Genomic DNA, 13815 nt, shown 5'->3' with positions numbered 1-13815 from the left:
TAGGACATGTTATAGCCCGCCATAACATGTCCTTCCACTGTCATGCGGAAGACACACAGATATACCTCCCGCTGAGACCATGGGACACTGGAAGCCTAGCTGCTGTGTTAGTGTTTCAACGATGTGAACAGTTGGATGGCACAAAACTTTCTACAACTCAACAGTTCTAAATCTGAAATGATCTTAATCAACTCTTCTTACTCCACCGCCCATTTTGAAGACAGTCTCGATCCTCTCTCCTCTAACATCACCCCCTCTGCCAGAAACCTAGGTGTCATAATTGATTCCAATCTTAATTTTCATCTTCAAATCAAAAAGTCACCCAGTCCTGTTTCCTTCACCTCTGCACCATCAGTAAAATCAAACCAGTCCTCTCCCGGCCCGATTTAGAAAAAGTTATCAATGCTCTAATTTTCTCCAGACTCCACTACTGCAACTCCCTCCTCTCTGGTCTTGACAATAAATCCCTCTCTCGCCTCCAACTTGTTCAGAACGCAGCAGCTCGGCTTCTCACTGGTTGTAGCAGACAACACATTACCCCTGTTTTCACTGCACTGGCTCCCTGTACGTTTTAGAATTGATTTTAAGATTTTACTGATTACTTTTAAAGCTCGTTTAGGTCTGGCACATAGCTACATTACAGAGTTACTGACACCCTACGAGCCTCCCCGCAGCCTTAGATCCTCAGGCAGGTCCCTTTTAGCTGTGCCAGGGTCGAAACTCAAGACCAGAGGTGACCGAGCTTTTTCACTCGACTCTGGAACGACCTGCCTGAGGAGGTAAGGCTGGCACCATCAGTATCATCTTTTAAGTCACTTCTTAAAATACACTTTTATCGACTGTCCTTTTAGTAACCTATTTAATTATTTATCTATTTTATTTCTGACTTATTTATTGTCAGACTTCTATTTGTCGAAATGTACTCATGCATGTGTCTTTTGTCTTCTTTGTGATTTTATTATCTTACTTTGCTGTGTGCTGTTCAGCACTTTGTAAACCTTGTTTTTTAAAAGTGCTATACAAATAAAGATGTATTATTATTAAGTGAATACAAATATTTTTCACAAAACGCAACTGGGCACAGCTCATGAAGTTGGTTTCTGACTTATAGCCTCCGAGATACATTACAGAGCGCACTAAAGCACTCTGTTGTGAGTTGCCTAATTGAGTAACAATAATTTTTTTTACTTGAGTTCAGTGAATGAAAGTTACTCAGTTATTTTACAAAACATTACAGGGTGCGCTACAGCGCCATATTCATATTTTTGCCCACTTTATGCATTGACACCAAGCGCCAACCTCGGCCTGTAAAATGTGAAGCCTTTGCGGAATTGCAAAAAAACTGCAGTTCACCCCTCATCCGCTAGGGGCTAGCTGAAAAACAGAGCAAATCCCCATAGACTCCCATATTAAAAATACCAACTTTATAGCAGAAATAAACATGTTCACAGTCCCCCTCTCAGCTCGACCTCTTTGCCCATTGGGAAATTCTATTGCAGACCACAATAATTACCACCACAAGAGCCCACTACAATCACCAACACTGCAATCTCACACTGCAAGGAAAAGCAGATCTACAAGTACAGTCAAGTGACCACCACTGTTAGGCCAACCACACTGCATGCGAGGTGCAGATCCCACCTGTATTCTCCGCAGTTTTCCTTACTGCCTAAAGAAAAAAAAAAGGACATAAAAACAGGGGTGAATCTCCACTGGCTCAGCTTACAAAGATGTAAAAGACATCATTAAATAGCTTTACAGAAAATGTAGCAGTTAGTTGTTATAATAATGTACACATTAAAAAAACACAAATTTGCCTACCAACACACAGACCATTCATAACTGCTAAATTAGGCTAAAAGAAAAGAAAAAGAAAGTTCTTCTGAGTGATACTAAATGAAGAGACATTTGGGAAGACGAGCCAAAAGAGCCGAATCTTCGAAAATACTTGCCTCGTCCATCACTAAGTACCACTCCGGGTCGGTAGGTGGCGCTGATGTTGGTAGTTTTACTGACCGGAAAGAGTTAAATGTTTCGTTTTCCGTTTCTAGGACGATTCAGTTGGCGGCTGAAAAGCGGCAAATTACAAATGTCGATGAGAAACAAAGTGTGTGGTGAAAGTTAACGCTGTCCTGGTTAGAAACGGCGAACCATGGAGGAACTATTCAGCAAAGTCTTACAAGTTCATGTGCGGTGCCGAGACTGTGAAGAAAGGTTGGTGTGTGTTTTAGAGAGAAGAAAGGGGTGTGTTCTTCAGCGGGTTTAACTCAATTAATTTTAACGGTCAGTGAAGTGGTTTGACCGGATACCCTATTCACCATTTTAGACTCCGATGTTGGAACATCGACTTTTCTCACTGTTCTTATGTTAAATTATATATTACATAAATTTCATATAATGATGGTGTATTTTTTTAAAAGCTACACAGTCTTCACGATTTATATTTAATACATGTTACATGCTCACAGCAGACTGATTCAACATTTTAAATCTCAACAAGAAGTTCCACATTTACATGCTGGACAGTGTTATATACATAAATATATGATTGTATGAATTTATTCAATCCTCTGCTGCCTCTGCGTTAGGTTTCCTTCTATATTAATGCAGGTTTTAAAGATTTATTTGCCCATACCTCACACTGCACCTTACAGATTAAAAAGCACATTGAGCCCTAACTTCAGTCCAATCCTCATTTCTGTGCATGCACGGAAAGTGACACCTGACATAAACTTTGCATTATGTTATTAATTAATCCCTTGAAGTAATTTGTTTACCTCATGAGCTGATCACTCTATTGTATCAGGGATGTTAAATGCTGCTTATGGCTACAAGATACACTGAACAGGCTCTAAGCTGCTATCACACATACACATGTAGTTTGATTAAAAAGCGAGTCCTGTTGCTCTCAGCATCCAGCTCATGAAACACTTGCCTTTAATGCTTGTCAGTAGGAACGTCGGGATTAAACATTTGTTTTGGTACAATTATTGTAAGAACAGTCATCACGATTTTACAGTTATCTTGATTGTTATGTGTTCATTTTCCAACATTATAAATACGTCAAATTAAATGAAAAGGTCTGATAGATTTTTCAAATTTAATTTCTTTCTATATTTTAGTGCTAACATGACAAAATAATATAGAAACAAAGTAAAGTAACCACAAAGCCTCATTCTAACAAAATATGCTATGTAAACAATAAATAAATGGCCTACTCTTTATAAACTGTATTTCTCTCAAAGAAAAGAGATGGAAAAGGCTACTGAATCTACATCTGGTCTTGGAAAATTCTTTCTTGTTCTGCAGTGACCCAGCTACATCACAAAAAATGTTTTTGTACATTTCTTCTGAACCTAAGAAGAAAATTTTGAAATGCACTGAAAAACATCTATTTAGCTTTGGAATTGCAGCTGCTCTGTAGCAGCATAGCTGCTGGTTGAAACATACATAATACTGGAACAGTGAGAATAAAGATATAAAACAACATATTTCTGAAATTAATAACGGTTTCTTCTACAGGCCTTTGCACACTGACAACTACAAAATATTTCTTTTTAAAAAGTAAAAATGCACCGACCTCACGCTAAGTCTTATTTGAACTGCGAAACTCTCCGTCACAACTACATGGGTATGTAGTGTAAAATTTTTATTCGTGCGCAAGTTGTGCTCATATGCCTGTATTGTTTGGATATAATCCTTTATGGAAAGTGTCAATACTGAGTGACTTCTGTAATTGATTAATTGTGGTGTTTTAATACTGCAGTTAACTGTGAAATTAAGTAATAATGACAACCCTACCTGTGAGTAGAGTAATCCTACAAAAGATGCAGTTGAAATAACCTTTCCGGCTATATAAACATTTTGACCGAAATGTTGGGGAAACTGAACCTTGTACTCTGGCTTTAATTCTTCTGGTACTGATGAACTGATTCTTGTATCATCAGTACTTCTCAAAATGATGATAACCTGATTTAGTAACTTATATTTACAGGAAAGCAAATGTCCGCGTCACCATTGAGCTTCAGTTGACAACAAGTCCCGTACATAAAAGGGTCAGTGGAAGTTTTGCATGAATAATTCAAACTACTTGTATAAATAATTGAAAGTACTTTGTAATTTTAAATTAGACATATGTTCCTTTTGGTGTAAATTTGATTAAAGGCAGATATTTTCGATGACTGAACTTCTCTTTTGTTCATTTTAGGATCTTCTGGTGAGATTAACTGATGATGTAGATCCATATTTTCTCTTCAACCTGTCTATATCAGAAGAAGATTTCCAAAGGTTCGTATTGCTAGAACTGTGTGAGGTGTAATGGTTCATGTTTGAATACTGGACACTAACAAACTCTTTTACACTTGTGGTTTTTGTGTTTGGTTAGTTTAAAAATGCAGCAGGGCCTGCTGATAGACTTTGCATCATTTCCTCAGAAGTTTATTGACCTGCTGAACCTGTGCTGCTTAGAGCAGGAGTCAGACAATCCAAGGTATGGAGAAATGCTACTAGACTTTACAGTGTGCAGTTAAATTGTTATGTTTTAACTTCTATCAGTCTTGATAAATCACTCTTCCTGCGTACCTCATCCAGTTTTATGGAAACATTCTCAGTGCTTGAGGAAAAATTCTTTAGAATGCAATGCTTAAAAAATTTATTCTACAAAGAGTTTTGATTTATTGCCCATATTCATATAAAAGTGTACCACATAAGGCAGTCCATATGTGGTGTTTTCTTTTCTTCTGACTCACTTCATGGTTTTGTATGATGCACAAGCTGATACTTTGAGGGTTAATAAGACCATTAATCTGGTGGGTTCAGAGCTTCATCTGTCAATACGCAGCTCCAGACATGTAAGAAACAAACATCAGTTCTGTCATCCTTGAGCATGTTCCAGCTCTTTGACAAACAAACCAAATTCTTTTTGTACCAGATATTTTAAAGGCTCATCATCTAATCATAAGACTTGTCTCAGTTTTTCTGGGTTCTTGCTTCTTGTCACACCAGAAAATACCTTCATAAGACTTATTAGCACAACACATAGTAATGATGGTTTGGAAGTTAAACATGTTAAGCTGGTCTGCGTGGCTGATAAACTGTGAGAGTGGCTCCAATAAATTCCACAACATCAAAGATCTATTTTTAGAAGAGTGCAGTCAAAAGTACATAATATCAGTCTAATGCTAACAGCTGCCAGCATGCCATATTTTCCTACAATATTTTACAATTTGCCCAACAAATGTAAATAAAATCTGTTTATAGTGAATAATATGGACTTCTAATATAGAAGAAATGAATAACCCAAAGTGAGTAAAAGCTTTGCACAATACTGTGATGTGAAACTGAAATTCTTGACAATATTATGATGATATCTACCAGTTAAACCATCCACATAGAATGAATACATTATTATAATTTTTCCCCAGGTTTTTACTGCAGTTAACATGCCAGTCTTCCCTGCTGGAAGGTCCTGTCAGCTTCAGTGTTGTAGAGACAAATGCATTCAAGCACCTGAACCACTTGAGTTTACGGCTGGTCCAAGGCTCTGACAAAGAGATTAAAGACTACCTGGCAACGTGTCTTTCTACTCTGAAGGTTTGCTCATTCCACATTGTGATACTACCTGTCATATGTGACTTTAAACTGATGTCAGGACAGGGTGGGATATTGTCTGTAGTTTTCTGTATCATTAGTTTTAAATGAGATGGAAGATTCGATGACAACATTCATATGGACGTCAGCCGATGTTGTTTGTTTGCTACTTGCACTCAGTCACCAGCACATTCTTGTAGCTCAGCAGTAACAGCAGTACTAGACTGACAGTGGTCATCTTTCAGTCTGGGTGTTGGCGATTTCATCCCCTGCTTCCTCCAGTCTAAGTGTTGAAGTCTATAAAACTTATATAAATGCAGTCGATTTAGCCTTAGGTTGTCCTGCAGAGCAGCTACAGACTAATGACACGGCTGTGAGCTGTACAATAAACTTATTAAAGGTAAATACAGTGGAAACAAAAACACAGGATTTTTCATTTGTGATTTTATCAGACCCTGATGGGACTTCTGATTAACAGCTGTCTCTTCAGCTGATGTTTCTGACTCCTTGTGCTGTCTGAAGCAGATAACCTCTGATAAGAGCAGCTGTAATGGGAATTTGCTTGTATTATAATACACTTAATGAGTATGAAGTGTATATAGCAGTAAAAAGAAGGAAGCTGTCACCTATCGACAGTAGGCTGCACATACTTTGTCTTTTACTTTTCTTATTACTTTTGCATAAATATTTGTTCATGCAAACACTGAAAGAAAATATTTGCTCAGATTGACTGTGTGACTTTGTTGTTTCAGGCAGAAAAGCAGGCCGTCGACATGAAGCTGAAGAAGATTGAAGATGATCTGAGCCGACAGCTGAGTTATGCCCAACAGGTTTGTTTTTTGTTTTGGTTTTGTTTGTTGTCTCATAGAAAAACAACATTGTAATTCTGTTGGTAGTGCTAGGTGGGTAGTGTATACATTCCTCTTGTCTTTAGTTCGGCTGGTACTTTTATAAGACAGGCCACTGAGAAAATACTGTAAGCTAATATTTACTAGTTCTTAGTCTGAGAAATTCATTACAGAGCTACGGCTTTTGACCATGATAGTGGCATGTTTAATATTTCTCTCTATGAGTTGGGGCTTTGTGTCAAATAATTTTTAGTTTTTTTATTGTCATTTTCTTACAGACTCTATCAGAGAAGACTAAAGAGTTGGACAAACTGCGTTCAGAGTGGACAAATCAGAGCAGTTCTTTGTCCAGCCGGCACTGTCAGGAGTTACAGCTGGAGAGGGAGAAAGTTTTAGAGGTGAGAGTTTCCTCTGTCTATGGTTCTGTTTAATAATTTTGTCAATGTGACCTTCATTCTTTTCCAGTGTCAGTCTCCAGCACCACCTGGCAGGTGTTCCATGTTCTTCTAAGTATTCAGAATCCCATTTTGTCCTGGTACACAGTACACTGTCACCACATTTTGCCTCAATGACACAATCAGACTCAAACATGCAGTTTCACAAGTTGCAGCTGGTAAATGTTAAACTTTAAAGTACACATCTGTCTCTAGTGTTTGAACTGAACAGCTCCTGATTCAGGGTGGTTGCTGAACAAGCTTTCTCACTGCAGTTTACTTTGATTTAAACCTCATATTCCCTACATAATGGAAACTCATGAAACAGATGATGTATGTTTAGACCATCAGGATATGGATCATTCCATAAATGATGCTGCAGGAGTGGTTGGAGAGATTGTTTCTGTTTTTATGCTCAGTTACAAAGCAGGTTTCAAAATGAGACTGAGCACCTGCGTCAGGAGCTGGAGAGCACTCATCAGAAAAGCAGCCAGCAACTGCAGAGCAGAGTCACAGAGCTGGAGGGCTCCTGCAGGGAGCTGACAGAGAAGAAATACAAAAATGAGTCTGTCATCCGAGACCTGAAGATTAAACTAGTGGGTTCAGAGGAGGTTGGTGAATCTACTGTATTACTCTATTGGAGCTATGATGATGACAGTTGACTGATTATTTGTCTGCACACAGATTGTGCATTTATTTTTATTTAACCTTTATTTAACCAGGTAAAAAAAATGTTTGAGAACCAGTTCTCATTTACATAGTGTTCCTCTTGTCTCAGATATGCACAGACTTACTCCTACTTCTTTCTTCTTTGTGAACATAACTTTACAGACTCAGAAGATCTCCTGTATTGTAACATTATAACTATGGATTAGAGTGATGATCAGAATCATGTGCGAGTTTGACTTTATCTGCTGTTGGATTGCATTCTGTTGTAACCTTTCATGTGCAGGAATGTCAGCGTTTGAAGCAGCAGGTTCTCAGTTTGCGGAGGGAGAACAGCACTCTGGATACAGAGGTCCATGAAAAGGAGCGTTTAGTGAGCCAGCTGCAGATGAGAGTAGCCGTTCTGGAGCAGGAAAGCAAAGATAAGGAACTGTTGATGCGCCGCACAAAAGAGGTGTTGGAAGCAACTCAGCAGCAAAAGGTAGGAGCTATGCCTGTCATGCTGGCAGTCAGCAGCATGCCTCTGACATCTGAAATGAACTATGGGCTCTCCATTGACATAATGCATTCACTACTATCTTACCCCGACCTTCTAAATATGGTCTTTGATTTGTGTCTATTTTTATATATAAAGTCCTTTTTCCCCCTCTAGGAATCAGTGGAGGAGAATGCAGAAAGTAAAGAAGTTCAGTTAAGAAAACTTGAAGCAACAGTGAAATCATTGTCAGATGAGCTGATAAAGGTTTGTGAAGCTGTTTGCAGGCTGCATCTTTGCTACACACAGTCCTATAACATACCCACAACTAAAATTACAGTCTGGTTGTAAATCTGACCTTCGAACGTTCCACATTCAGTCATGTTCGAAGATTAAAGAAACAACATAAAAAAATGCTGAGACATCAGATTTTTGAACGGGTGATAAATGAATAAAAGAACTAAATTGGAAAAAATCTGCACAAATATCCTGCAAACTTCTTTATTTATTTATTTGTTTATTATGTATGTGTGTGTGTGTGTGTGTGTGTGTGTGTGTATGTAGGTATGTATGTATGTAACCAGCTCTGTAATGACTTGGTGACTTATTAGAAACGTTCAGATCTTAGTAGCCTCTTACACATCCGCCTTTTCATGCCTGAACTGATGCTTCTTTGTTGCACATTGTATGGTGTGAAAGTACAGAAACAAATTGGAGGTCGAAATTGATCCTCTGCTGATACACCTCAGAGCTGACAGGAGCGGCAGTAATGGAGGAAACGGGCTTGCCTCCTGTAGAGAAATGTCATGATTACTAAATTTAACAATTTCCTGTCATAGTGAAAAACTTTGTTTGTACTGTTATCAGTTAGCCCTATATTTACATGCAGGAGTTATTCAAGCTACGGTCACATTATCTGTGTATGTAAGTCAAGGCTTTGATGTCATGTAATTTTGGTCAAACTCAAATGTTTACATGCATTTTAAAACTAAATCAGTTTTACTTATGAAGCACTTTTCATACAAAAAATAGGTCAAAGTGTTAAAAACACACAACAATTTTAAAAACACACCTGATCATAATCTCTCACATGCCCTCATACACACACAACATGCATCCCTTCCCCCTCTGTCTCTTTAACTGAGTATTATTATGGAAAGGCAATACTATACACAGTAGTGTCATGTAAGTGTACTAATGTGGCTGTGATAGTAAAGCCGGTTGCACTCTCCACCTTTAAACCTTTTTTCATCACACATCAGTTGCATCTCATCAGCACAAAGACAGAATAAGCTGTAGGGAAAATGCTGTCATTGATTAGAATAGTGAGTTTCACTATGAGAGCTCCATTCATTTAACTGGATTATTGTAATCTATTTGTAGGACATGAGTGAAAATCTGGTGAGGTTTGAGGTCATTCATGCATAAGTATAGAAATTTTAAACGTTCTTAAACAGCACAGTCACTTAATAGAAATACGAGTTGCTGTTATTTAGGTGGATGGTCCCACCCGAGAGAACAATTAGTTTTTAGATGCTAAAACTATTAAGAAAAGCTAATAATATTAAAAAAAAGAAGAAAATGGAACATTGTATTTGTCCTTGACGCTGGTCCTGTTTCTTACTCAGGCTAACGGTATCATCAAGAAGCTTCAAGGAGAGGTTCGAGGCCTTGTTGGAAAAATAAAAGTCAAAAACACTGTAACTGTGTCCCAGGAGAAAGTTCTTCAGGACACATCAGACAAACTTCAGAGCGTTGAAAAGGATCTACAGAGTGCTCAGCTGCAGCTCAGTACCAAGGATGAGCAGGTATGCTTTCAAAAAAGGGAAATACTGACACACTGCTTACATTAGTCATTTTGTAAAGCAGAGCTTAAATTAGCCTTCTTTTCATGCTCAGATCTCTCTCTACTTGTGTAATACAAATGTTTTTGTTTGTTTTTTTTCTTCTAAATTTATGTTCATTATCAAAGGTTTTATGCCTGATTTTCCATAGATATCAGTGTTAAAGATAAATATGATGCCAGGAGAGCATTCCTAGAGGTTGCTTTATAACCTGAAATCAAATGTAAATCTGGGCTTTAGTAACCAGGTCTGGAGGACCTGGGTTTGCAGGTGTGCCAACAGAGGTAATTTTTGGCCCAAACCTGACTCTTTGTCAGTCCAATGCAGAGACTGGCATGTTTTACTTGCGTGATTGATAATTATAAAACTAAACTGATCTCATCAGTGATCTTTTAAAACTATAAGTGCAGAAAGCAGCAGAACATGATATGAACAAATCAGGTCGCAGTGAACAGGAATCCTTTGGGCTCAACACAGTGTCTAAAGCTGGTAAACACACAAGGATTTTCTAAATCTGAAGAGATTTTTTTGTGAGATTTTTTATTTTACATTTAACAGTTTTGATCGTACTATGTGGTGTGCTCCGATACTCGCAGCACAGAACAACACACACATAACGCTTCTGTCCTGCAGCCGATCTAGAATCTAGTCCTCTAAACCAGAAATCTTGCGTGATCAAATGTGACAACAAAGAAGAGTTTTTGTGTAACAAAAACAAAGAAGAAGAAAAATAGCAACAACTGGAAAAACGAAGAAGAACCATGGCAACACCCAGCATGGCAGAGGACATACATGATGAAGTAATGATGGTGGTCTTGCGACTACTGTTAACAGAAAAATCCAGAACTGAAAAAACAGACTGAAGACAGCGTGATCATGGACTTTATATCCTTCCCAATTGTTGGAACTAATTTGTTCTTCAAACACCTCAGACCACAGGATAAGCTTGAAAGACTTAAGATAATCAGGCGTTTGCTTTCCTTGGATGGGAAGAGGGAAAATCGGGACAAAAACAGCCCAATAATCTTTGTGTGTACCTAGCTTTAGCTTCTTCAATGAGCTGCCAAAACATTTACCTTGAGAAAAGTGCATCATTATTGTAAGTTTACAGGTTATTTAGATCTGTTTATATTATTGATACAAAAAACATCACATTCATGCAATTTTTTTCTATCTTTCAGATTTCAAAACTAAAGGAGCAGCTTGAGATAACGATGCAGAAGCTAAATGAAAGCAGAGAGGTGTTAAAAACAAATGAGAACGGTAAGCAAGCTGGCCTGACTTGTTTTTTTTTTTTTCTTTAAACAGGACTGAATGCTTTATTTAAAAAAATAAAACAGCAGATTCCTGTGTATAGATCCATATTACCTTTAAATCTGCCTTCTCTGTCCTTAAATTGTGGTCCATTTTTAAATGCATTTAGGTTTACCAAACAACCTCAATGCTGATAATGGTTAGGAACAAGTTCATGTAACTAACATGGTCCTAATATGTTTTCAAGTTTCAGCTCAAAATACAGCACAATGTCTATTACATTACTGATGATTTAAGTGCCGTTCTCTGTATGAAGGCAGAGGATCATAAACTCCTGTCCCTTTCCATGTGTTTATTGTTTGCAATTACAATAATCTGGTATCTGAGTTATTAACAACTCCCATCTTCTGTTGTATTTCTACTGCAGTTATAAGTTGGCTTAACAAGCAGCTAAATGAAAACCAGCTGTCCACAAAGACACAGTTTCCTGAGCCTCTGGAGAATCCTTCAGTTCTCTCCACAGCACCAGGACTGAGGGTATGGCCTGTTTCTGTGCGTCTGGCTTCTTATCAGTTTTCTACACTAATTTTATAGCAACAGTTCCACCTTTTACTCTGCTGCCGGTTGAACACATCTCTGTTTTTGTAGGCACAGTTTTATCCTCAGACAGGCAGAACGACTGCATCCTCTGTGACGTTCAGTCCTGCTGAGCCGACAGCCGTCACACAGCCGTGAGTTTGGATGTTTGCTCTGTTTCTCCAAATATACTGAGGTTTTTATAAACTGTTTAGTGTTTAGTTGTTCAATTTTTAATCTCTTTACTGTACCACAACATACAAATAAAAACTATTTAAACAAAAATATTACTTTCTAATGTCAGCATTAAAAGAGTAATAAAGTTTTAAGAAAAGTTTTGTTCTTTTTTTTTATTAGATGAAAGGTCAGATTCTGTTCACTTCTTAATTAAACAAACTGGGCGCTTAAGCAAATTTGATAAGAAATTCTGCTGAAATATTTTAGTCTGATGGGTAAAAATGTGGAACGTCAGTATATGCTCCTCCGGCTGTGGTTTGCTCAGATCCATGAATTAAAGAGAAATTTTTAAGCAATATGATCTGTATTTGTGTTAAATGAGAGAGTGTGTCTATGTTTTTGTTGTTGTTGTTATTAGAGACTCTGCTGGCCTGGATCCTAAGTACTTTGGCAAGAAGGATGTTAGCATCCCGCTCTACACTCTATCATCCAATCTGCCTCACAGAGGTAAAACTGCTCCTCATTTGTAGCCCTACTTGAACTGTTCACATCTGTTAAATCTTATTTAGGAATGGACTGATATCAAACATCACTGCCTCTCAAAAGCCTATCAATGCCGTAAATTCCTTGTGTTTGTAATGAAGAATAAGGATTTTGATTTGCACATTGGATGATCTTTTGTTGTTTTTTTTTTTTTTCCTACCCAGAGTTACCGCAGCGTACAAAACCCTCCATAGCCTCAGCGTACTTTTCTGCATGAAAGTGAAGCTGCTGGTTCCAGTGATCCACAACATGATGTTTTAAGTTCCACATTAGGAGGAAACCTTAACCACTTGTGTCATGCTCTCAGCTCTTGTATAAAACTTTTAAAGAATATATGTTAAATAAAATGGATTTTAAATTTCTGTTGTTGACGTTTTATTTTACATATTGATGATTTAAGTGATTGGTGTAAGATTTTTTTAATTTTATTTGAATCTTTATTTATTCCACCATTTGGACTCCATGTCCTTCATAAAAATAAAAATTTTTATTTGTATAGCACTTTTAAAAAACAAGGTTTACAAAGCGCACAGCAAAGTAAGGTAATAAAATCAACCATGAAAAGATATATATATATATATGTATATATATATATGTATATATATATGTATATATATATATATATATATATATATGTATGTATATATATATATATAAGCCAGTCGATAAAAGTGTATTTTAAGAAGTGACCTAAAAGATGATACTGATGGTGCCAGCCTTATCTTCTCAGGCAGTTCCAGAGTCGAGCGGCTTGGACCGAAAAAGCTCGGTCACCTCTGGTCTTGAGTTTCGACACTGGCACAGCTAAAAGGGACCTGCCTGAGGATCTAACTGTAATGTAGCCGGGGGCCAGACCTAAACGAGCTTTAAAAGTAATTAGTAAAACCTTAAAATCAATTCTAAAACGTACAGGGAGCCAGTGCAGCGAGGCTAAAACAGGGTAATGTGTTGTCTGCTCTTCACGGAGGTGAAGGAAACATAACTGGGTGACTTTTTTGATTTGAAGATGAAAATTAAGATTGGAATCAATTATGACACCTAGGTTTCTGGCAGAGGGGGTGATGTTAGAGGAGAGAGGACCGAGACTGTCTTCAGTGTGGCGTCACTGTGTCAAGTAAAACAAGCGCACCCTGAAGAAAGTGAGGACTATTCGCTCGAATTAGCTCGTATTCTATTGGCTGGAGGAGGTTTGACAGACAGCTCTTTCTGCAACCCAAGAGAGAGGAAAAAATATCCAAGAGCAAAAGTTTTGAGTGCGCAGATAAAGTGTCTGAGTGTGAGTGAAAGAGACCAAGTCTGAGCGCAGAGTTTTGAAAGCAAGAGGGACTTTCTGAGTGTGAGAGCAGAGTTTTGAGAGTGCGCAAGATGATATTTGAGCGTGAAAACCAGAAATCTTGCTCTCAAAGCAA

The 13815-nt window shown here is 37.8% G+C and overlaps 1 protein-coding gene across 2 annotated transcripts; it reads left to right on the top strand.

Moving 5' to 3' along the window:
• Positions 1–2035: 2035 nt before the first annotated feature.
• Positions 2036–12768, top strand: sass6 (SAS-6 centriolar assembly protein). 2 transcript variants are annotated; one of them, XM_042005958.1, is made up of 16 exons: positions 2036–2214; positions 3995–4055; positions 4208–4287; positions 4385–4489; positions 5424–5592; positions 6342–6419; positions 6716–6835; positions 7291–7482; positions 7824–8018; positions 8190–8279; positions 9641–9820; positions 11038–11119; positions 11538–11662; positions 11759–11841; positions 12282–12370; positions 12571–12768. In XM_042005958.1, exons 1-16 carry the CDS (start codon positions 2153–2155, stop codon positions 12621–12623), a joined length of 1764 nt encoding a protein of 587 aa, XP_041861892.1. In that variant the 5' UTR covers positions 2036–2152; the 3' UTR covers positions 12624–12768. The 2 variants fall into 2 exon arrangements, with proteins under 2 accessions (XP_041861892.1, XP_041861893.1); XM_042005959.1 differs by having other exon boundaries at positions 2037–2214; positions 11538–11647; positions 12571–12767.
• The last annotated feature ends 1047 nt before the right edge of the window (positions 12769–13815 follow it).

Source organism: Melanotaenia boesemani, chromosome 14 (assembly GCF_017639745.1).
Source record: "Melanotaenia boesemani isolate fMelBoe1 chromosome 14, fMelBoe1.pri, whole genome shotgun sequence".
Lineage (NCBI taxonomy): Eukaryota > Metazoa > Chordata > Actinopteri > Atheriniformes > Melanotaeniidae > Melanotaenia > Melanotaenia boesemani.
This window is presented reverse-complemented; position numbering and strand designations above follow the sequence as displayed.

Bases quoted from the DNA above. Each gene is read 5' to 3' on its own strand.
- sass6 (XM_042005958.1), top strand. From the start codon at position 2,153: ATGGAGGAACTATTCAGCAAAGTCTTACAAGTTCATGTGCGGTGCCGA. The intron at 2,215-3,994 runs GTTGGTGTGTGT...TTATATTTACAG, and splicing joins TGCCGAGACTGTGAAGAAAG to GAAAGCAAATGTCCGCGTCA. The intron at 7,483-7,823 runs GTTGGTGAATCT...TTTCATGTGCAG, and splicing joins AACTAGTGGGTTCAGAGGAG to GAATGTCAGCGTTTGAAGCA.